Source organism: Dendrobium catenatum, unplaced genomic scaffold (assembly GCF_001605985.2).
Source record: "Dendrobium catenatum unplaced genomic scaffold, ASM160598v2 fragScaff_scaffold_1507, whole genome shotgun sequence".
NCBI lineage: Eukaryota > Viridiplantae > Streptophyta > Magnoliopsida > Asparagales > Orchidaceae > Dendrobium > Dendrobium catenatum.
Window position 1 is genome coordinate 235,665 of NW_021319969.1, and position 23,911 is coordinate 259,575.

Genomic DNA, 23,911 nt, shown 5'->3' on the forward strand with positions numbered 1-23,911 from the left:
GACCATAAAAAAATGCTATAATATTCTTACATACCAATGTTATATAAACATATTTTCTTTAAAAATACATGTATATATTTTTGTAAATTATCATAATAATTTTTTTATTACAAATTTGTATATAATTTACATAAAATGTCCCCTCTGCAATTAGTAATTTTATGGGATGTGGGCTCCTCAGGCAGAAAAAGCCGGCCGGCAAGAACAAGATTCCAATCAAAGAAAGTACAGTGTAAATAGAAAAAAAGACAAATAACGTGCGTGCACCCAATTGGAGATAACTCAGTCAAAGGGTCATATTCTGTCCAATCCAACTCAATCCAATTTTTTCCTCTATTTTTTAAATATTTTATACTTATCCACTAATCATTTTTTATTAACAAATAATTTTCAGGGAATTAAAGGATTTATGCATGATTGTTTGATAAATTTTGTGCTAACTGTCGACTACCTGACTGGAGATCCCAGAAAGTGTTGTTGTTATTATTGTCATATTCGCTTAGGTTTCTTTTGAGGAGAAATTATTCAGTGTAGTCACCGGATGGTCTACATATGAGTTAGGTAGATCCGCGTCATATGATACACAGCAAAAAAATGACATAGCGTATTCTGATTCGCCTCTGAACGTCTTCCAGTAACTGCATAGAATAATTTTTCTCATTTGAGACAGATTTTTATTACTTTCTAAAGTAATTTTTAAGTTCAAAAATTTAAAAGCTACTTTATAAAGTAGTAAAAAAATTTTCTCAAACAAAACCTTAGAGAAATAATTAAGTAAAAATTATATATTAGAAGATACTAATAATTTGTAAATTCAATATATAATTTTTTATTTTTATTTATATAATATTTAATATTTAAACACATGTATAAAATATCACTAGCAAATATTTATTAAAATTGTAAAAAAATTTCAATATAAATATTTTAACTTGATAGATATTTAGATTTTATACAAATAAATATAAAAATATAAATGTGGCATTTATAAATACCTCAGAGTTTTACAGCATATAAATAAATCCTTTTAATTTTTCTGAAACTTTTATATTACACTAATCTTAAAACAACTCTAATGAAATTTTAACTTTTTTTATTGATTTTTAAAGTAATTTTCTATTATAAAAAAAATCATAGTTCATTATACTAAATGCTGGTTTACAAAGCAATAAAAAAGTTATCCAAAAGAAAGCCTAAGGTTTCGTTTGGGACGGCTTTTTTACTTTTTTCTAAACAGAATTTTAGTACAAAATTCTTCGTTTGAGATGACTTTCTTAATGCTTCTTAAAACAACTTTTAATAAAAAAAATTAAAATTTTTATACTAAAAAATTATTTAAGAATCAATAAGAAAATCATCACAAACAAAATTAAACTTTAAACTCCTAATAATCATATTATAAATTACAAGATAGTATTCTCATGTAATATTTTTTCCACCAAGTTGCTCAAATAGTTGAAAATCTCCCCTTTTCTAAAGGAAAACAAATTCAAAAATCATATCATTATAATTTTTTTTTCTCCATTTATATATATAAGAAGTTTGATCTCCTCATAGAGCTCTTGCCCACCTTCATCAATCATCATCTTCTTCATCTCTGCTCCTCTCAGATCAGCTTCTTCAGCTCACATACATGAACAAGATATAAATTTATCTGTATCATCAATGGGCTTCAAGTCTCTAACTCTTCAAATGGTTCCCATGTGCCTGCACGTCTCCATCCGGCCGGAGGAGGACCTTCCCACGGCGAAGCCGACCTCTCCTGCCACCGTCCGCCTCATCCTCTCCAACGGTCGAGTCCGAGTATTCCGGAGATCTTTGCCGGCGGAGGAGCTCATGGCCTCCAATCCCCTGCATCTCGTCTGCCGCTCCGACTGTTTCTTCATCGGACAGAAGGTTCCGCCGCTGGCCGCCGGGGACCTACTCATACCAGGCCAAAGTTACTTCCTTTTACCTTCTGACTTCTTCTCCTCTGCCCTTTCCTTCGTCTCTCTCGTCTCCTCCTTCTCTTCCTCCGGCGCCTCCCCCAGCAAGCTTCTTCTTCTCCGGCCCTTCGAGATCCAGAAAACGGCCGAAGGAAAGCTTCAGTTGAGAGTCTCCGATGAGTTCGTCGAGCGGTTGGGGGAAGAGGAGGATGGGGAGGAGAAGAAGAAAGAAGGAATGGTTTGTACTACAGAGGAGATGGAGAGAGAGTATAGAGAGCTGGTCGTGAGAGCCAAGCTTTGGAAGCCGAAGCTGGAGACGATAAGTGAGTCGGAGAGGAAGAGAAGAGGTGGCGGTGGAGTTGGGTTTACAGGGATTAGGAGGAAGGAGAAGAAGAACCACAGTAAGGAACAGAGAAGTTAATTAATTAATTAATTAATCTTTGTGATTGATTAGCTTGTTAATTATCTTTGTTAGTTGCTGATAATTGAGGCTTGTAAGAATATATGTTACAATTTAGAAATTTAGAAGAAAATTGTTCTAACAAATATGCTTTTTTTTCCTTTTTTTTTTAATTGAAATTACTCAAATTAGTCAACTTTCAATATCATGAGACAATTATTGATAAAAATTTATGGTATTTCTTTCAAGTATTTGAATTTTTAATAAAAGAGATTTTATATAAAATAAATTATATATATAAATCCTTAAAAATTAAGTTAAATAAAATCTTTATATTTGAACTACCATTAATTTTAATATTCATGCAAAACATTTAATATTTCCACTATTTTATTTGTACATCCTAATGACAATTCAGTTTTGTTAAAGCTTTTTTTTTTCTCATTATTTTTTGGCTCATTTTAAAAATATTTTTTTGCTAAAAATTTGTCATTAGAAAAAGTAAGAAAACTATTATAAATAAGATATATTATTATGTGCGGTCATCAGATGACGTCCTAAAGTGAACCAGGAAACATCACATCATTTTTTCATTGTGTACTGGAGCTGTGTATCGGATGACTTGGCTCGTCTGGATCGTAAAGTGAACGCACAGAATAATTTCTCCCCCAACAAAGATAACAACTTAAAAAAAAACAACTTTAACACCATTATAAAACTCAAATGAGCTCATTCATTTTATTTTTTTTTCTAATTTAAATTAAATTTCAACAAAAATTTGAGATTTAAAATTTCATTCAAATTTATTTTAATTATGTTATTAACTTCCCTAACAAAATTTTCCAAAAAAGAATTCTCTAATTAAATATATATTTTGGAGCTAACAAATTCTTTTAAATTCTCCCACAGCCAATAATCGAGCCTTGAAAATAGCACATTGAAATTGAAGAAAGCGAGGAGGAGGCGAAGTTTGACTTAGTCAACGTAGAAACAAAGCTTATTTTTCATTTTTCGAAAACTCTTCGGCGGACGTAAGAAACAAAGCCGACAAAATAGCCGTCAAAGTCGGACCTTTTTTTTTTTTTGGGAATAAAGTCGGACCTTTTTCAAAGTAGCTTTCCCTATTCCCACGTGGGAACCTACAATAAATATTATTGATATTATTTTATTTTGGCATCAATTTATATTTTTAATCCTTTTATATAGGCTACATTTTGCCTTTTATGTAGGTTGAATCTTGTGGATCCAAATTTATACCCGGGCGACACGTTATCGTGATGAAGTTTTGTTTGGGATAGTATTTTTACTGTTTTTTTACGGTAGCTTTTCAGCACAAAAATTTCTTAAAAGAAGCAAAAAATAATGATCAAAAGCTGTCCCAAACGAAGTCTAAAAAGTTTAGCGTATTAGAGTTGGAGAACAGAATGAGTAAATAAGTATGGAGAGTAAGAAACTATAATATCTTCATGAATAGTACCGTCAATCTGAAGTCCAAAACACGCATATTTGCATTTTATTTACGATGTTAAGTGGACTATATATAGAGAAGGTTGCACCTAAAGTAAAATTAAAATAACAAGGCTTGAAGTGATAAGCATAGATTGAAATGTTATGTGGGTTTAGATGGCCGTGGTGTACACGTGGCCCTCTGACTTTAATGTAGTCCTTTGATAGGTATATATTATGGGCGAGTTTTTAGGGTTGAGTGCTTTGCAAAAGTTTGATAGAACTAACATGTAAGGCATGCCCCTAGAAATGATTGTCGAGTTCCATAGCCAGAAGTGATTGTGGTTCTAGAACGAGTTCAGTCAATGAAATCGTGATTGTAGGCTTTATGAGTGTCCTTCTTGTAGTTTTATCTGGGATATTTACGAAAGGTTATCAACCTTGATTAGGAACAAATATTATGTGAGTGCAGATAAAAATATAAATGAGCATAATATGAACAATCACCCAGCTCCCTAAAAGTGTATGCTTTAGGATTAATTATTTCGTGTAGACGCCGAATGCCGTTCGGATACCAACCAAAATGCGTCACGTCATCTATTCGCTTGGTACCGCAGCTTGGTACTGCTTGATACCTTGGCTTGGTACCACTAATGTGCACATTCTGGTTGGTCTCCAGAGGACGTTCTGCATCCGATCTCCGAACATAATAATTTCTCCTTTTTACACCCCTATCCATTATCCTCTTAGAAGTGTGCTCTCGACCAAAAGTTCTATAACCGGACGAAGAAAGTTGAAAATAGGAGAAATTTAAAAACAACGGCCCATGCATCAATTCCTGAAATGGGCCGTCGGCACCAGACCGTCCATTTATTCATAACAGGGAAAATCCCACTGAGCTCTTCTTCTCCATGGAGAAACCAACGAAGCTACAGGCAAACAGAAGGAATCAATTGACTCAAAGAGAGCTCGCAGCAGCAATGGAGGTCCATAGCTCTTTCATCCAATCACGTCAGGTCACCCCCGAAAATCCCAACAGCAAATTACCAATCTTTCGTTCTCATCATACCCAGGATTTCAAGCCACCGACCGCCCACCAACCGTTCGATAGAATTCCCCTGACAACGAGCACCTTCGCTTGGAATGCCTTACTGCAGTCCCATATCAATGCCGGCCATCCCCGCCTCGCCGTGCTCGCCTACCGAGATATGCTTCTTGCTGGCGTTCTCCCCGACCGCCACTCCCTCCCTCGTGCCCTCGACGCCTCTCGCCTCTCCTCCGTTTTTTTTACTGGCAAACAGCTCCATTCTCACGTCCTAAAGCTCCGCCTTTTGGGCGACTCCTACGTCCTCTCCGCCCTAATGGAGCTGTACTCCCAGTTCAGCGGCGTGGACTCCGCCTCGTCCCTTCTCTTCCATTCCAATCCGCAAAACCCCATCGCCTATACCCTTCTTGCCAGATTATACCTAATGGAAAACAATCCTGATTCAGCTCTCCATGTTTTCTACCAACTGGCCGCTTCTGGCGTAAAGCTCGACCCCATTGCTGTAGCCACCGCCGCGAAAGCCTGCCGAGAGATGAAGTCAACCCGAGACGGGAAGAAGATTCATGATTTGGCAAAAGAGAGTAAATTGGATTGCGATGTCTTGGTGGCGAACTCGCTTCTGAAGATGTACGTTGAGTGCGGAAGAACGGAAGAAATACTGGCTCTGTTCGACTCAATGCCGCACAAAGACGCGGTTTCGTGGACAACAATCATCAACAACAATGTGCAGAACGGTGGTTTCAATGAAGGATTGAAGCTTTTTCGGGCAATGGTGGTTGACGGAATAAAGCCCGACGAGTTCTCGGTGTCCGCCGTGCTCCCCGCTTGTGCTAGGATGGCGGCTCGGAAGCACGGGATGGAGATTCATGGCTTCATTATCAGGCAACACATTGATATGAACTCTGCTGTCCAGAATGCCCTCATAGACATGTACGCAAAATCCGGGAGCATTGAGAATGCTTCAAAGGTGTTTGATAGAATGACTGAGAGGGATGCAATCTCATGGACTGTGATGATACTAGGCTACAGTTTGCATGGCCATGGAGATCTTGGAGTTGCTTTGTTCCTTGAGATTGAGAATAATACAGGAACTGAACCTGATGGAGCTGCCTATTCAGCAGCTCTCCATGCCTGCGGCACTAACTGCATTGTAGATCAAGGGGAGAAAATTTTCAAACTCATCTGGTTAAAACATTCAGAGCCTGACCATTGCATTCTGATTCTAATGGCTAGGATTCTGGCCAGAACCGGGAGATTCGTAAAAGTTCGAGCATTCTTGAAGGAGCACTACATCGAGCAGGATCTTGATGCATTGCGAGCGGTTCTTGATGGCTGCAGGATTCATTCCAACAGGAGGATTGGGAGGCAAGTGGCAGAGCAGTTGATAGAGCTGAATCCTCTGAATGCAGAGAATTATGTGCTGCTATCAAATATACATGCAGCAAATGGGAATTGCATAAAGGTGAAGGAGGTGAGGGAGATGATGGTGGACATGGGGTTGAAGCCGAAGAAAGCTTGCAGCTGGATCGAATTCAGAGGCAAGATTCATTCTTTCGGCACCGGAGATGTCTCGCATCCAAGATCAGAAAGGATCTACTGGGAGCTGAAGAGATTGATGGAAATAATGGAAGCGGAAGGCTATGTGTCTGTGGAGGATTTTAGCCTGCATGATGTGGAGGAAGAGAGGGAATGTATTCCTTTGGGGCACAGTGAGATGCTTGCTATGGCTTTTGGGTTGATCAGCACTCAATTGAGCACTGTTATAAGGGTAACTAAGAACATGAGAGTTTGCAGGAATTGCCATGAATCAGCTAAGATGATCAGTAGAATTTCTGAAAGGGAGATCATGTTGAGGGATCCTGATAGATTCCATCGTTTTGTTGATGGTTCTTGTTCTTGCCAAGACATTTGGTGATTGGTTGTTTGTCTTTGCATTGTCTATGCCAAAGGCCTCAAGCTCAATCCACCTTGAGGCGAGGAAGGTTAAAGGTGCACTCGGCGAATGTCATCGGCAAAATTCAAGGATCACTCAGTCACTCGGTCGGCCTACACTCACCACTTGTAACTTGGCGGGACTACAGTTGCTGCTTGTAAGTCGGCATGACTACACACTCCTCTCGTCACTAGACGTGAATACACTCGCCACTCGTAACTCGGCATGGCTAGACTCGCCACCCGTGACTGTGCTTATGAATTTCGTCACTCAGGTGCCACTTGATTAGTGACAATTATAGTATCAATTGCCCATGTATATTTTTATATATTCCAATGGACATACTTTTTGGCTCTTTTTTTTTTGTTTGAATGATTGATCTCTAAGGCTTGTGATGAATTGTTGACTCCACAAGCCAATGTTATTCTTGTAGGACTTGCAATTTATTTAATGTTAACAAATCTTGTATGATTTCATCTTATAATTTTTTAATTGTTTCTTTTAATATATTCATATCCTAACAACTATGAAGATGAAGGGTAGTTTATTAATTTGGATAATTGGATGTGCAATAAGGCATTTTGATATTTTTTTTCTTCAAATTCCTATAAATAATTATTTTATTATTTAAATCGTTGCTCACCGTTCATAAAGTGTAAAAATTAAAATTAAGTAATAGTTAACTGATAATGAAAAAAATGTATAATCTAAATTAAATGTATGTTTATAAAATTATTATATGAAGTTTATTTTTTTAGGAGAAAAGAATATCCCATAATTGAAGGAGCATCACGGCGCGGCAGAGCAGAGAGCCGCAACGTTGGAGTGAGAGCGAGATCCAAACCAAAAGGCTTGTGATAACTTGAAATTCAAAAATAAAATTTTTAATTGAAAGTTTTAAATTTCAACGTCATTGTTGACCTCTGTATAAAGCACAAAGGAAAAAAAAAAAAAAAAAAAATCAGACTAACCTCGTATCCATCGAGAAGTCGTCGAATCCAGCAAATCCCGCGCGTCTCAGTCCGTAAATCCCGCAAAATCTTCGTCGTTTTTTGTGGAACTTGCTCAGATTTTGGTAGGTGACTCTGATCCTACTTCTCTTTCAAAGATTTTTGATTTCAACCATTTGATTCTCCCCATAATTGATTTTTATTTTTATTTTTTGGCATTTTTCTTGGATTTATTGGAATTTTATTGCGTAATTTTTTAATATGATATTTTTTTTTCATTAATTTTTTATATGATAAGGTAATGATTATTCTAGAGATTTAGGGTTTAACATTTTTGAATTTCATTTGATAAAATATAAGTTATTGAATGTTGTATGATTTTATCATAATAAAAATGAGTATTTTTATTTAAGAACATTATTAATACAAGCATTATGATATTGATATTGATACGGATATCGATATTGTCATTGATACAAATATTGATCCTACTACTAGTATACTGTTATTATTGCTGCTACTCTTATTGATTCTCGGTATTGTTTGCCGATTAACTGATTATGTGACATACTAAGCATGTGATTACGATATTGCACTGATAATGATATAGAATGTGATTAATGTTATTAGTTTACTAAATTGATATTACTGCTCTCGATTTACTGTATTGATATGATTTATGATAGCCTTTGTTGATGTTTTGATTTAACTAATCTATATGATTCTTCTATTGATTGTCACTGATTGCAGGACAAAGTATTTGTGATATGAATATATAGATCTTAAGTAGCATACAAGATTTTTTTGGGGGAAATGAATACAAACGTATGCTTTAATATTTTGATTGATAGTTTAATTTTATTGATAAAAAAAATTGGTAGCTCTGTTGTTGTCTAATAAAAGATAAAAGAAAAAAATTCTTCTAAATTATATTCCAAGGTGTCATAGAGCAAGGCACCAAGTAAGGAGCCATAGAGCCAAGTTGCTAATCAAAAATTATTGACAATTGAACTGATGCAAGGGTTGATGAACTGATGCATTGGTATAACAACTTAATAGTGCAACCTAGATTAGGGGTGCAGCCGAGTCAAGCCGACTTGCGAGTCAGCTCGAGTTCAACTCGTTAATTGGGTTGACGAGTTGAGCTTATTGAGCTTCAAAGTTGAGCTCGTACACGATTTCAAGCTCATTGGGCTTATTGAGCTCAAGTTTGATCCAATGAAATCTTGACTTAATTGATCGCGAGCCAGCTCGGAGGCGGGATTGCAGCACGAAATCGGAGTGCGGGATTTTTTGAGGAGTCATTATAAGTACAATTTTTAATATATATATATATATATAGCTTTAAATTATAATATTTTTTTTCTTAATTTTAGGGCATTGTATAAATTGACACATGTCAAACATGTGAGATTTTTGTAATCTTTAGCTCCGTTTTGCAAACCGATTTCACCATACATGCTAAGTTATTTTATGAATATTTTTAATATAATTTTTACAACTCCATATTTGAAAATATAAAAGAATTTATGATGAATTTTATGATGAAAACTAAATAATTGGCAAATTATCAATGTGTTTGTTATAAATATAATATATCCATATATCGTTTTCCTTTCTTATTTCATTAACCCTAAGAATGAAACATCAAATTTTGAGAAGAAAATAGAGGGAGTGGAGAGGGAAACCCTTGGTTTTGGTGTCCGTATAGCCGATTATGCATTGGGCGCCACTCCAATTGCTACATAAATACTCTTCTCATTTGTAAAGCTATCATTATCATACCTTTAATTTCAAATAATACTTCTATATTTATATTTTATTGAATTTTAATTTTGGAAAAAATTGGGTAAAAGTTACGTTATCTTAAATTTTAGGCGCGAACTTTCACTGCATAGTTTTTGAATTGTGATAGATGTCGTCAATATGAGCATTTTGACAAGAACATATTAAATTTTCAATCGTAAAGTGGAAGCTATGATTTTTTGAGGTAAATGCACAATTTTGTTTATTTTCTTATATTTTTATGAGTTACTGCATTTCATACATAATATTGACTTATATTATACAAAATAATATAGTATTTGTATATAAGCAAAGGAAGGTTGACTGTTAACATATAATTATTACGGGGGCTGACTCTTAAATTAAACAAGTATCCTATGGAAGTAGGTGTGACGATGGATTTTCCTTTAAATAGAAGGTTGGTGGTGTGATACTAATAGTTGCTTATAACTTATTTGCTGGAATTATGCCTACAGATAGAGGGTGACTGCAATAACTCGTATTTTAATCCAATCAAATATTTTAGGAGTTATTATAAGTCTAAATCACAAATCATCTTCATATAATATATATATAGAATTTCAATTACACTATTTTTTTTGTAATTTTTGGGCAATGTGCAAATCCGTGATAAATTGATATATATATATATATATAATAGTAGGGGTTTGGGATCATTAGGTGTCCATTTTGTACTAATTTTATTAATTTTTTTTAAATATGATTGGGTATTTTGTTGATATTTTTAATAATTTTTGGAGCTTCGAATTTAAAGATATAAGATAATTTATGAATTTAGACTAAAAGCTGAATATTAATATAATAATTATATTATATTATTATTTATATAAATATCTCTAGTCACTAAACAACCATTTCAAGCCACTTTATTTTATGAATTTGACTAATAGAGAAGAAAAAGAAAAATAATGAGAGAAAAAGTGAGAAGAGAGAAAATGAAGGTTTGTTTTATTTACTACTTTTAAATTCTTTTATTATTGTTATCACTATTCACGGGCGAACCCACAGCATATTCAGGGTGGGCAATTGCCATTTTTAAGGGATATGTTTCGGTAATTTGCCCACCCTCAAAATACTGCTTTGCCCTAATCTTATTAGCTCCTGCCCACCGTCGCTCCTTTTCAGCCGCTCTAATATTCGTAAAATCCCGCTGCATAACACTCGTCTCCGCTCGGCATGTCGGGCTTCTTCTTCGGCAAATCGCAAGCATTCGCATTTCGCCTCGACGTCTCCGCAGGCTTCGTCTTTCCCGGCTTCGTCGCCTCTTATTGAGTTCTTCGCCCTCTTCAAGTTCGCACTTCGGAGACGACAGTCAGGCATACGGCAGTCACCGCAAGCGCAGCACATCCAGCGGACCAGCACTCTCCTCTTTCGGTTCTTTCTGATTTTAGTCGATTTAAAACAGATCTCACTTGGCCCCGCTCGCCGTCGCTCACTCTTCGTGCTCACGACGTCAAGGTAACTCGCCAAGTCGTCGCATTTCCTCTTTTTTGGGTGGATTTGATTAGAATGGAACATAGTTAAAATTTTTTCCTGTTCTTGAGTTTATTTTATGCTAGATTTTAATTTCAGTTATTTAGGAAGTTTAATTGAGTGAGGTTTTAATTCAGTCATTTTTCTTGTTGTTGAGTGTTTATACATGATCAACAATTAGTTGAAGCTGGTGTTTTAATAAATTTCATGTAATCTTTTGACTTTGTCTTGACACTGCATTTGATGATTGACATTTTAGGGATTACAAATGAATTATCTCAAGCATTACAAAGAAAGGATCAAGATATATATAATGCAATAAAGTGGTACAAGTGTCTAAACAACGATTGCAAATGATGAGGGAAAATGGATGGGTGCTCTTACTTGAAAAAGTGTCACGTTTTTGCAATGTTTTGAATATGAAGTTCCAAATATGGATTCTAAAATTCAAGGCTCGTGGACGTCTGTAAGAAAATGTGAAGAATTTACAAACTTTCACTCATTACGGGTAGATTTATTCTACGCGGTTATTGATATGCAACTTCAGGAATTGAATAACCGATTCTCAGAAAGTAGCACCGAGTTACTTCTTTGTGTGACATGTCTAAATCCGAGTAATATGTTTCTACTTATGATAAGGAAAAATTAATTCGTCTTGCAGAATTATATCCAGCAGACTTCTCTATTATTGATCTTGTGTCTCTTGAGCATCACTATCAACTTATATAGTTGATAGTCGTATTAGCAAGGAGTTTACTTCTTTAACTAGCAATTGCTTCTCTAGCAAAACAGATGGTAAAGGAGATAAAAAATGCTGTGTATTTATAAACTTATTGTTTTTGCACTGACGTTACCAGTTGCTACTGCTACGGTGGAGAGTGGAGAGAGCATTTTCTGCAATGAAGATCATTAAGCATCGACTTCGTAGCAAAATGGGTGATGCCTGGCTTAATGACTGTCTAGTGCCATATATTAAAAAAGAAGTATTTGATTCTGTACCGAATGAAGTCATTATGCAATATTATCAGAAAATGCAAAGTAGAATGCAAAGTCTGTAATTTTCTTTTTAATTTCAAAAATTATGATGAAATATAATGCTTTGTTTTGAATTTTGTTAGTGAAATATATCTATATTTATTTATTTATATTTTTAAATATATTGAGTTTGCCCACCCTAAAAAAAGGGCTGGATCCGCCACTATCACTATTTGCTCTTATTGTGTTGTAAAAGTTCTCCTTTGGAGATTCATATCCCTATTAATTTGTTTGGTTTTGTCTCTAAGTTCTATTTATTTTGCATTTACTTTAAAGCAAAGTTTTCTCAATAAAAATTTAAAACCTAATGTCCACTACATAATAAAACATACTGAAATACATGATCCATGACAGTGATCCATAATAAAAGTATAATGAAATACATGATTCATAATAAAAGCATAATAAAATAAATCATATGTAGTATAATCACAGGCTCAGCTAACGTCGCCTTAGCCTCTAGGGTAATGCATCACTACTAGGAATGTATGCTACAGCAGTCGGAGAGGCCTTTCATGTAACACATGATGTTCCTCTGTAATAATGTCAACTTGAGGTACGTCAGCTGTATGAATGGTGCTTGGTACAAAGTCTGGGGTGAGGTATACATATAAATCCCTTGGCATCTCGTAACTAAAGTTATCCTCAAAGGGCATATAATCATGATACGAAGAGGGTCCAACAAATCTAGTGTAAAGCTGAGGAGCATCCTACATCATGGAGAGTGGTGTATCATATCCAGCTATATCATCAAAGTATTATTGGTCCTCAATATGCATCTCTCGGTGTAAGCCACATCAAAGCTTCGTCATCGTGTTTATTTCATGTTGCTTTTGTTTATCCTCAATGCCATTGAAGTGGTGTTGCAAAGTGCATTCCGTACCAATAAAGAAATCCCTTTGAAATGATAACATAACTTATTCAAATAATTTTGCAAATAAGGGTAAATTGATGATTTGTTTCATATTTACATACCATAAGGCGTCCTAAGGGAGCTCTATGATATGACGTGGTGGGAGGCTCGACATGTGACTTTAGCACGTATAGTGTGGCACATGACTTATACCATTGTAGGTATTGAAACTTTTATATTGAACTTTGCTTCAATGCGATTAATTATCTCCCTCGGCTTCAAGTCCATCTATTTTCTAATTGTGGGCAGTACGTAGAAACTTATAAATTGCGAGTTACATTGACGTTGGCCACTTTCAAGAATTGGAGTGGCACATGTATGTTGGTACTTTATAGATGAGATTTTTCATATAACGCCTAAGTGTTTGATCTAAGCAAAATGTAGCCGCCATAGGTAAGGAGACACCGGGCAATCATTCTTTGCACATGCAACCATAAATTTCTTAGTATTTAATGCAATGATAATATATTGAACATTATTTTGGTTTAACCATCCTTGTATTGCAAATTGCAAATCATCCTTTCTTGTGAAGCATATTCCTTCAAGTAATTCGGTAGGAATCGAGAAGTCATCCTCACCTGTCACCTCCTCATGGGCATCATCAAACTCAACTTTATGATCCCATTATTGTATAGTCCTATAAGTGTAACATAGTCATTATTTGCCACCATTGCATCCTTAGTACAAATTAATCTAAAGTAGTTATCTTGGGTGACATTTCGAATATCTTCATTAACAAATGCAACTCCATCATTCAACATTGGTAAAAGATCATCAACATCCTCATCAGAACAATGCTCGCTAGAGCCACTACTCGTAGTCTCATAACCGTAATGATCACAAGGGATCGATTGTGTCGAAGGGATTGGAGGTTCCTGTGTCTATTGGTTCTTTATATCACCATATTTAAAACAATCAACTTTATTTATTATTCAATAGAAAAATATAATATTGGACAATTAATAATATGCGATATAAGAAACTCACTAATCAATAGGCTCTTCTACTTATTCTATCCTTAGAGGACTATCAAGCACATCAAGCCGTCCACCTTGGGTCGAAGATTCATATCTTTGTGAATTTGGAGACTCAGTATTACCTCGCAACAAACTAATCTCTTTGACTTCAGCGTACATGATGAGAAATTCAATACTAATTTGGCATAATATAACTTCACAAACCTCGTCATCCTCAACATGTGAAGCGACAAACTCATTGCTCACAAGTACTCGACAGATTAAGTTCATATAAAACTTTGAATTATCGTACTTCAGGGCTCTAAGAAGCCTTAACTTAAGTTGCACTAAGTTGATACTTCATGGCACTTACATGGGACGATTCCTACCCCCATAATAAGTTGGCGCGAAATCAGCATCCACTTGTAACTTACCTCCATACATTAGCATGAACGTTGTACATCGTCCACTCATAAGTCATAATTGAACTCTTACGTTTTTCTATGAAAGATCAACAAATTCCATATATTTAATACACATTATTATTAATTTACATGATCATATTTCTAGTCATTATACATAACTTATAATTACAATATGTACTATTACTATGAAAATAACTTTACAATTTGCCAAAATAATTCACTTAATGCATTATAAAAGTTAGCCCTTGAATATAATATATAACTTCAAAATACCAATAAATTACTTCTAATTAACTCATTACCAAAAAAATTACTTCAAACCAAAAAATTAATAAATCATTACCAAAAAATTACAAACTCACAAATTTGTATAACATTACCAAAAAATTACATCAAATCAAATTTAGTCTAGGCAAATTAACTTATACATTCAACATTGCTTAATAAATTGAAGAGGGAAAAAATTTAAGAAATTTTCCTTTAGTAAAGAAATTTAAAAATTCCTTACCTCAACACTTCAACCAGCAAGGAATGGCAGATCGGCGACGTAAGGGAACACGAAGAGGAAAGGGTGCAACATGTGAGGAAGAAAATCTGAAGGGAAAATATTTCTTTTAGCAAGACAAAGTCGTCCGTTTAACTGACGACTTAAGTGCCAAGTCAACAAGCCACGTATATGTTTGACTAATACAATTAGGGGTTAATCACTGTTTAAACTGATGATTTTCTCTATTTTTAAGTTTTTTAAAAAATATGCTTAGACGCTTTATAAAATTTTAATTATGGTTAGTACTTAGTCTTAAAATTTTCCATTGTTCTTATGCGAGTCAAACGGGTCAAGCGGGCGGAGCTGAAGCTGGGCCGGACGGATTTAGCTGGACGAAGAAAAAACCAGGCCGGATGACGTGGCATAATGGCATTGGCTCCATGGACGTGGAGGAATCCCATGCACCCTGACCAGCTGCCAGGTTGAGCTTTCCCATTTTATAATCGGGCCTCGATGGATTCGTAGCGAGCACAACTGGTGGAGACGTAGTCATCTTGGCCGTCGATCTTCTCCCTTGATTCCTTGCTCCCAGGCTACTCCGGATCGGGCTAGGGCACAGCTTCCAGATCTTACAATTTAGTGTTTTCTTTTCCTATTTGGGGTTTGGAGAGTGCGATGATGGAAAGGCCGCGATCGACGTTACAGATCCTTCTCGCACTACTTGCGCTTCAGTTGTGCGCTTCCAATCCGGTAAATTTTGAATTTTGTTTTTGAAGGTGTCTCCAATTTGCTAAATTGTGGCGGCATTTTTGGGCTAATTGGATTAATTTTGGCTTCAGATATTTTATGAATCCTTTGACGAGCCGTTCGAGAAGCGGTGGATCGTATCTGTGAATGAGGATTACAAAGGTATTGCATACCGATCCGTGTTTGTTAGATCCGTCAGTTCGTTTTTTTTTTGTGTATGTTTATTTACGATTCGAATGACTTGTTTATTCCCTTGCTAAATTTTCACCGTTTTGGGATTAGGAAATCTTAGTAGTGTGTTATGTTCTTGAAGAGATCTGTTTTCTGCTTATCAAAAAGATAAAAAATTGCTTTTTTAGCATTACATTGCATCTTTCATTACACTTTAAAATGGTTAACTTGGTTTATTGGTGTGGAAAGATAGCGTGGTAAAGGTTTATATACGGAGAATATTATAATTTGATCAATCCATCTGGATTGGAAAACAATAAATTGATAAATAGTTTATTGTTGTGCTTCCTTTTGGTTGTTTAAGTCGTCTTTGTCGAATAGAAGGAAGGGTTTGTAATTTCAATCAAATTCATATACAGCGAGGCATTGATTGGACTTTATCGTTAGAATTGATATTGTAAACTACTAGCAGCTAGAACTGTTCTATCTTTAAGTCTCTTGTTGCCTGCCACAAGGTAAATGAAGCATTTTTATGGAATGACGAGGGAGCTGATTGTTGAATCATTTATTGTTTCTTTTGTTATCAGAACAAGGTTTGTTAACTGTAAAAGTGGATACTATACTGAAAGTTCCATTTAGATTCAGATTCCTTTCATTAAGCAATTCTGGGCAGTTACCCAACCCAAGCCACGCAATTCATTAATCATAGTAGTTTTAAAAATGTTTGATTGAATCAATCCCAGCCATTCAAATTGGATTGCATGGATTTGATTGGGTAATTTCCCATTACTATTGTAATTGGACAAAATATGAATTCAGTTCCATCTTTCTCGACGATTCATTAAATTGGAGTTATTGTATCATTTACTGATGTCCTCCTTTAGAACGCAATTTGTTCAACTTCTATATAATTGAGGAAGCTTTTCTGATTATATTCGTAATGAAAGCTAGATTTTGATGTTTAAAACTATCGAACTTTTTCAGTGAATTTATTGTAAACAGCTGATATCAATTGAACCGTTTGTCATCTTTCTAGCAAACTGTTATAAACTGCATTTGCCTGTTTATATCTTTATGAGTTTATTTTAATGAGCTATACCTCGTAATAACGAAGCTTGTAGCTAACAATTAAAATTTTTCTCATTGCATAAGAAGAAATTAAAAATATTTTTAATTAGAAGAAAATATCTAATTAGATCCGGTAAATTGTTATTTTTTTCTTAGTCATGCAATTAATACTAGGGATTACAATGATTTCATGAATTTATAAATCATCGATGAGAATACATTAGGCTCGGAACAAATCCATTTTTTTTGTCCTTGAAGTGAATCTATCAAAAGGATAAAGATAATGATAAGATTTGTTTTAGATAGGTGGATTCCATAATTCATTTAAGATCTAAGCTCCAACTTATACGAAGGCTACAACGAGTTCACGAAAGGCTATATAGGAGTTATAAGGCAATCTAATTGAGACATCAACACATCATCCATAGTGCGGCATGTATATGACAGGCAAACACCCCATACCCATCTAGAAGGATTTGAGGCACTTAGTGGAGAGGATTGGTATCAAGGTTGGCTATTAATTTACCTGTTTTTATAATGAAATTCCTAGTTTCATGATAAATGATCAAGCCTATTGTTACCTATAAGTAGGAGGCCCCTGGATTGTCTAACATGAAACGAAAAGGCTAATGAACTGTTAATTTAGTGGCCAAACTTGTTTCTTTCTATCTCTTCTAATCAAATTAATTCCCCCTCTCCCACTCATATATTTAGGCCTAAAGGCTTCAACTGAAAAACATTTGAGAGTCAATCAAGGAAGTCTACAAGATATAATCCACATCAACAATATAATAATTTATCTAATTTTTATTTTTCTTATGTTCTAAAGGGTTATTTCTCATGCAAAGAAATAAAACCTAGATCAACTTGGCAAAAGCCCACAGAAATGTGGCTTGATTCTATGAAAATTCTACACCCATCATAACCAAAGTAGATCAGGTATTGCATCACAACTTAATCTGCAAGCCTCTTAAAATAGTATTTCTTTCATATATGATAATTAAGTAAGGTGAGTACTTCATCTCTTTTGACTTTAGATTATTTGGATTAACTAGTTTCTAATCATAATAGAATTATGTTAATGATTAGCATTAAATTCATATGTTTTTATACATTAGTTTTGGCAATCTTTGTTAAACTTATTTAAGGTACCTTTGTGTATGCTATTTACATATGATAATTCTAATCTATATGACCTCTACTCTTATAAGTGAGATGTTTTAGTACTTAGTAGTGGATGAAATGTTTAGAAATTAAGAAACTTATAGTAAATAAATAGAATGGGTGTGAAATCGATAAATATTAATCAATATTATCTGAAGATCATGAAATATCTTGATATGATTAATATTAAGTATTTTGGATATCTTATATAGCAGTATGTGAATATAAATGAGGATGTAACTACTAGGATTATGTTAGATAGAATGGAGATTTAATTGAGGTACTCAACAATAAGGAAATTTAATGGTGTGTATAATTGAATTTTATTAAATTTTATTAAAGAATGTTCTACAAAATTGAGCGTTAGGTTAAATAATTCATTGATAATGAAACTCAACAAGACAAAAAAGAGAATGTTAAGATGCATGTGTAGTAAAACTAGAAGGATGGGTTGAGAGATCTCTTTATTGAAGTGATAGTGAGAGTAATGCTTATTGAATATGGTTTTTGGAAAGTTGAATTTTGATGATTTGGTCATGTACAATGGAGGGTCGAAGATGGACCATATCACGAGTAGGTGGATTTAATGTGGGAGAATTTGGAAGGAAAATAGGATACCAAAGGTAACATGAATGGTAGTTTTGTAAAAAGATTTGTGTAAAATCGATATCTTTCAGCACTTTGCATTTATTGCAGAATAAGGAATCATAAAGCCCAACCACAGAAGTTGAACTAACGCTACAGAGGATGATTATTAGCTCATTGGACTTACCATTTTGCATCACTTTTGGAATTTTTTTTGACATAAATAATTCATCAATATTTTGATATCAGCTGGCATTTTTAATTTTCCATTTTATGATCTGTTGTATTTTCATGGACTATTAGGAGTATGGAAACACTCAAAGAGTGAGGGCCATGAAGATTATGGGCTTCTTGTAAGTGAGAAGGCAAGGAAGTATGGCATAGTTAAACAACTTGATGAACCAGTTAATCTCAAGGATGGAACCATTGTTCTACAATATGAAGCTAGGTTCCAGAATGGTCTTGAATGTGGGGGTGCTTATCTCAAGTATCTCAGACCACAAGACGCTAAATGGGCTCCTAAGGACTTTGACAGTGATTCCCCTTACTCCATCATGTTTGGGCCTGACAAGTGTGGATCTACCAACAAGGTACATTTCATTCTAAAGCACAAGAACCCAAAAACCGCGGAGTATGTGGAGCATCATCTCAAGTATCCGCCATCCGTACCGTATGATAAACTGACTCATGTCTATACTGCTGTTATTGAACCTAATAATGAACTACGGATTTTGATTGATGGGGAGGAAAAGAAGAAGGCAAATTTTCTTAGTGGTGATGATTTTGAGCCAGCAATAGTCCCACCAAAGACTATTCCTGATCCAGATGATAAGAAGCCTGAGGACTGGGATGAGAGAGAAAAAATCCCTGATCCAGATGCTCGGAAGCCGGATGACTGGGATGAAGATGCTCCAATGGAGATAGAGGATGCTGATGCTGTCAAGCCTGAAGGATGGTTGGATGATGAGCCAGAGGAAGTAGATGACCCTGAAGCATCAAAACCAGAAGACTGGGATGATGAAGAGGATGGAGAGTGGGAGGCACCAAAGATTGATAACCCAAAATGTACCACAGCTCCTGGATGTGGTGAATGGAGGAAACCAGTGAAGAGGAATCCAGCTTACAAGGGAAAATGGCATGCTCCATTGATTGACAATCCCAACTACAAGGGCATCTGGAAACCTCGGGAGATTCCAAATCCTAATTATTTTGATCTTGACAAGCCTGAATTTGAGCCTATTGCTGCCATTGGCATCGAAATATGGACCATGCAAGATGGAATATTATTTGATAATATTCTGATAGTTAATGATGAGAAAGTTGCAGAGTCATACAGAGAAAAGGCATCAAAACCAAAGTATGAACTAGAAAAAGCAAAGGAGAAGGTTCAAGATACTCCAGCTGGGCTTTCAAGCTTCCAAGTGATTTTCCTATGCTCTTTTCCTTACACAATACTCTTCATATTATTCATCTTTTTAACTTCTTCCTTTTTATTTTAAATATGCAGAAGAAGATCTTTGATGTGCTTTACCAGGTTGCCGATGTTCCTTTACTGAAATCTTACAGGGCAAAGATCATTGTAAGCAATTTATTGATGTCTGGCTTTCTTCATATTTCTTGATTTCTGTATTTGCATTGGAGTTTTTTTCTTATATCCTTAAAAGTTTATTACTCTTTGAAAGAGACTACGATCCTTCAAACTTAAATCACTGTCAAGTGGTCATCCATTCCTTTTTCTTTTCACAAACCATTTGAAGTGCTTATAAAAAGGGTAGCTTCCATATCCTTTCCAATCGTAAACCTACACCTAAACACATCTAGCTCTTTTACATTAGTACTAGTAAATTATTCTTGCATTAGCACAAGAAACAATTTAATTTAAATTTGTACTAAAGCATAGGAGCACAATCAACATATAAAAACTTAGAATTATATTAAATAAACACCAAAAGAATTTATTATTAAATAAAATACTATATCAAGTCCAATCAATTGCCCACTGCCTTTATAAGTCTAATAGATAAGAAAAAAATTGATTATAATATGATGTAGTTAATTAATGAGCAAAGAAAAAAACTTTCTTCATATGGTTCCAAGTGCTTTTTTTCTTTTAATTTCAGTTTCTCATACTTATGGAGAAAGAGAACAACCAATATTTGTGTGGAATTAACTTGCTTAAAGATGGTAGGGTTATGATCTTGTACAATATGTTGGGAAGGCTAAATGCTCAACGTCCCTCTACCTTTCTATATTTAATTATATATAGAAGCTAATACCAATTTCCCAGCAAAGTACCCAGCAATTTTTCAGTGCATCTTCTAGTGTGACCAGAGGAGATAAGTTTGAGAGTCATTCTGTCAATACTTGAAGCTAAGTTATACTTATTAGTCAATCTAGTTGCAATGTTTCACCCTGTTCTTATTTTGTCAATTAAGGGCTTCTCCCATGTGTGCAGGTATGTTTATATTTAGATGTTTATGTTATGATTCTATCATATATATATATGAGTCAGACTTTTCTGCTCCTAGGAGAAGAATCTACATTATTTTACTATTTGGATTTTATGTTATCACAAGATCATTAGATGAATGAATAATTTTTCAATGGATGACTTTGATTGCTGGAGAAGATTGCAACTTCAAAGCAAAATAGATATTTTATGTTGTTTTGACAAAAATATATGATTTGGGTCGATGTTAAGAGTGGATTTGATGATTTTGATTGAGGAAATAGATGAGCAAAACTAGACTTTTTAGATGGTGTCTTTCAATCACCTTGATATTTTTCACATTCATCACAGTGATTAACTTGTTATTAAAATTAAAGAAACTGAAGCTTTGTTTGGGACAGTTTTTTTTGTGCTTTCTAAAACAGCTTTTTAGTTAAAAAATTTATAGTTCAAAAAATTTTTTACTGAAAAATTGATTTATAAAGAAACAAAAAAACCGCCCCAAACAAAGCCTGAATCTATAAGCAATTTCCATCTTATGGATCACAATAAATGGTACGTCTTGCTCTTGAGTACTATGCCAGCAGTACATATAATTAGTAGGAAGATCTTTCTTTTTTCTAGGATGAGAGAATCCCCCTCTCTCTCTCTCTCTCCTCCCCCCACCCCCCCCCCCCCGCTCTTTCCCCTGGATATTCTGCGTTTACATTAACTTTTTATTTATTCACTCTTATATACTACCTTTTTGTGGTTTTAAATATATATATATATTTTCTCACATGATTGCTTCATTGTTTTAGGATGTAATTGAGAAGGGGGAGAAACAACCAAATATTACCATTGGAATCCTAGTATCAATTGTTGTGGTTTTCACCACACTAATCTTCAGGATTATTTTTGGTGGGAAGAAAGCTGTGGTAAGTTTTCCAACTTCTTATTTACCCTAAATATGGACATAAATGTAGATCTCTCTTTGAAAATTTTCTCCACACAGCACCCCCCAAAAGCCACCACAACCTCATCCCACACTGCAAGTGCTGAAAAGCAAGAAGATGAAGCAGGAAGCAGCAATGTTGAAAGAGAAGAAGATGAGAAAGAGAAAGAAGATGCAGGCACAGCAAAGCCTAGGAGATCCAGAAGGGAGACATAACATCTCCTGTGTTCAAAATTTTGCTTTCCTGCTACTTATCTAGCAGGTCTTCGTTCTGAAATTAGAATGATTTGGTTCTATCTTACCTCGGAGACTTAGAAAATGAATTTCTGTTGTAGGTTTGTTTCATTTGGAGTCAAAACTGGTTTAATGTTTTGTTTTGATGAGATGAACTGTGCCGTTCGGAAAAGAAATGGATTGCAGATATGGCTAATTATGGACATCCAATCTGTTGTTGTTGTTGTTGTTCAAAATTGCAAATCAGAATAAAACAATGTATTTTTTTTCCTATTTGATTAATTTTCTTTGATTTACAGATTGAACTCATCTACTTCTAATTCATGAATAGAAGTAATTATATGGTTAGGCTCTCTCCTTCCTCTAGAACAAATTTGATTGTCTATCAATGGAGTCTTTGATGCAGCTTTAACTAAAAAAGAGAAGGTTGTTGGGGCTCTTCACACGAGTGAAATATAATATTGGCATTTTGTGTAGCTCAAACATTAAGGTTTTATTTGAGACAATTTTCGTACTATTTTATACAGCATGTTCTATATTATATATATATATACTAATATAATAATAGAATATATATTAATATATATAGTATATATATATTAAATACTAATATACTATATAATATATACTATATATATATAGTATATATATTTAATTTTGATTAAAAATGATCTATAAATATATATATATATTTCTTTGAAGAAAGAAATAAGTAGTGGTCGAATAAAAAATCTTTTGGTTATTTCTTCATATATCTATATTGCTATTAATTCTATTTATTTATATATATTTACTCATAATTGTATCAAATTTCATGCTTAAATTATTTTGGAGGTTTCTTAAAAACACATTAGTGGTCCTTATTTTTTAGTACTGAAATCCTTCATTCTAAAATAATTTAGATTTTTAAAATTAATATAAAATGAAATCAAAATTAACGAAAAATTTTCCACACAGCAACTACATTATATTTATTCCTTTTCAAAGTAACTCATTATGAAAAACAGAATAAAAATAAAATTCAGGTTAAAAAATCGCTTCCTATCTGCCTATGCAAATTAGGTTTAGGACTTCATGAACATTTTCTATTATGATCCAACAACCATAAAATGATAAAAAGAACGGATATATTGCTTTACTTATACTTATTTCATTATTTTTTCTTTTTATTTGGATAATATTTTTTTGAATTTTAATATTAAAAAAATCCAAAATTACTATTATTTTTTTACTTTTAATTGTATAAATCTGTTTGAGTATTTTTTTTTAAGTATATTTGTTTTAAGAAATTAGAAATAAATATGAAAAATATCAATTAATCATCAAGCTTTTTTGTCTAAAAAACATTTACTTCACTTTTTTTTTATTTGGCATAACTATCTAATTATTTTTTCTTAGAAAAATTTGGAAGTAACAATTATAAGGGAATTTTGTGTAGTGCAATCTTCATAAAAAAATCTATAACTTGATTAAACATATATACTTTTATTAGAAAAAGAACTTCATATATTTTTTTTAGAAATTTATAATTAGTCATTTTTCTTGTAACTTTATTGTGAGGCATTGAGGTATATCAAAAGTATTCTTTAAGATGCCTAAGAGGGAGAAGTCAATATAAATTAGTTGTGTAAGCTAGCACATGTAGTGCATGTAATGATGGCATAAGAGGTGAAGATGTGTGAAATCTCCTAAAGAAACTAAACGGTTAAATATTGAGAAGCCTTTTTATGTAATGTTAAGAATTTTATTAAGAAACTCTAAAGTT

General features: G+C 34.1%; 3 protein-coding genes across 3 annotated transcripts; all 3 read left to right on the top strand.

The window, feature by feature from the left end:
* Positions 1-1,441: 1,441 nt before the first annotated feature.
* On the top strand, positions 1,442-3,505 carry LOC110112090. The gene is made up of 2 exons (XM_020844181.2): positions 1,442-2,326; positions 3,235-3,505. Exons 1-2 carry the CDS (start codon positions 1,666-1,668, stop codon positions 3,264-3,266), a joined length of 693 nt encoding a protein of 230 aa, XP_020699840.2. The 5' UTR covers positions 1,442-1,665; the 3' UTR covers positions 3,267-3,505.
* A 1,050-nt stretch (positions 3,506-4,555) lies between these two features.
* LOC110112081 (pentatricopeptide repeat-containing protein DOT4, chloroplastic-like) lies at positions 4,556-6,754 on the top strand. Its single transcript, XM_020844171.2, has one exon. It carries the CDS (start codon positions 4,683-4,685, stop codon positions 6,729-6,731), a length of 2,049 nt encoding a protein of 682 aa, XP_020699830.1. The 5' UTR covers positions 4,556-4,682; the 3' UTR covers positions 6,732-6,754.
* An 8,550-nt stretch (positions 6,755-15,304) lies between these two features.
* Positions 15,305-22,440, top strand: LOC110112085 (calnexin homolog 1-like). The gene is made up of 6 exons (XM_020844176.2): positions 15,305-15,544; positions 15,634-15,703; positions 18,833-19,950; positions 20,037-20,108; positions 21,779-21,895; positions 21,973-22,440. The coding sequence occupies exons 1-6, from the start codon at positions 15,470-15,472 to the stop codon at positions 22,126-22,128; spliced, it is 1,608 nt and encodes a 535-aa protein (XP_020699835.1). The 5' UTR covers positions 15,305-15,469; the 3' UTR covers positions 22,129-22,440.
* The last annotated feature ends 1,471 nt before the right edge of the window (positions 22,441-23,911 follow it).

Coding starts and splice junctions, on each gene's coding strand:
- LOC110112090 (XM_020844181.2), top strand. CDS start 1,666: ATGGGCTTCAAGTCTCTAACTCTTCAAATGGTTCCCATGTGCCTGCAC. Junction 2,327..3,234: donor GAAGGAGAAGAAGAACCACA/GTAAGGAACAGA, acceptor ATTCTCCCACAG/CCAATAATCGAGCCTTGAAA.
- LOC110112085 (XM_020844176.2), top strand. CDS start 15,470: ATGATGGAAAGGCCGCGATCGACGTTACAGATCCTTCTCGCACTACTT. Junction 15,545..15,633: donor AGTTGTGCGCTTCCAATCCG/GTAAATTTTGAA, acceptor TTTTGGCTTCAG/ATATTTTATGAATCCTTTGA. Junction 15,704..18,832: donor TGTGAATGAGGATTACAAAG/GTATTGCATACC, acceptor ATGGACTATTAG/GAGTATGGAAACACTCAAAG.
- LOC110112081 (XM_020844171.2), top strand. CDS start 4,683: ATGGAGAAACCAACGAAGCTACAGGCAAACAGAAGGAATCAATTGACT.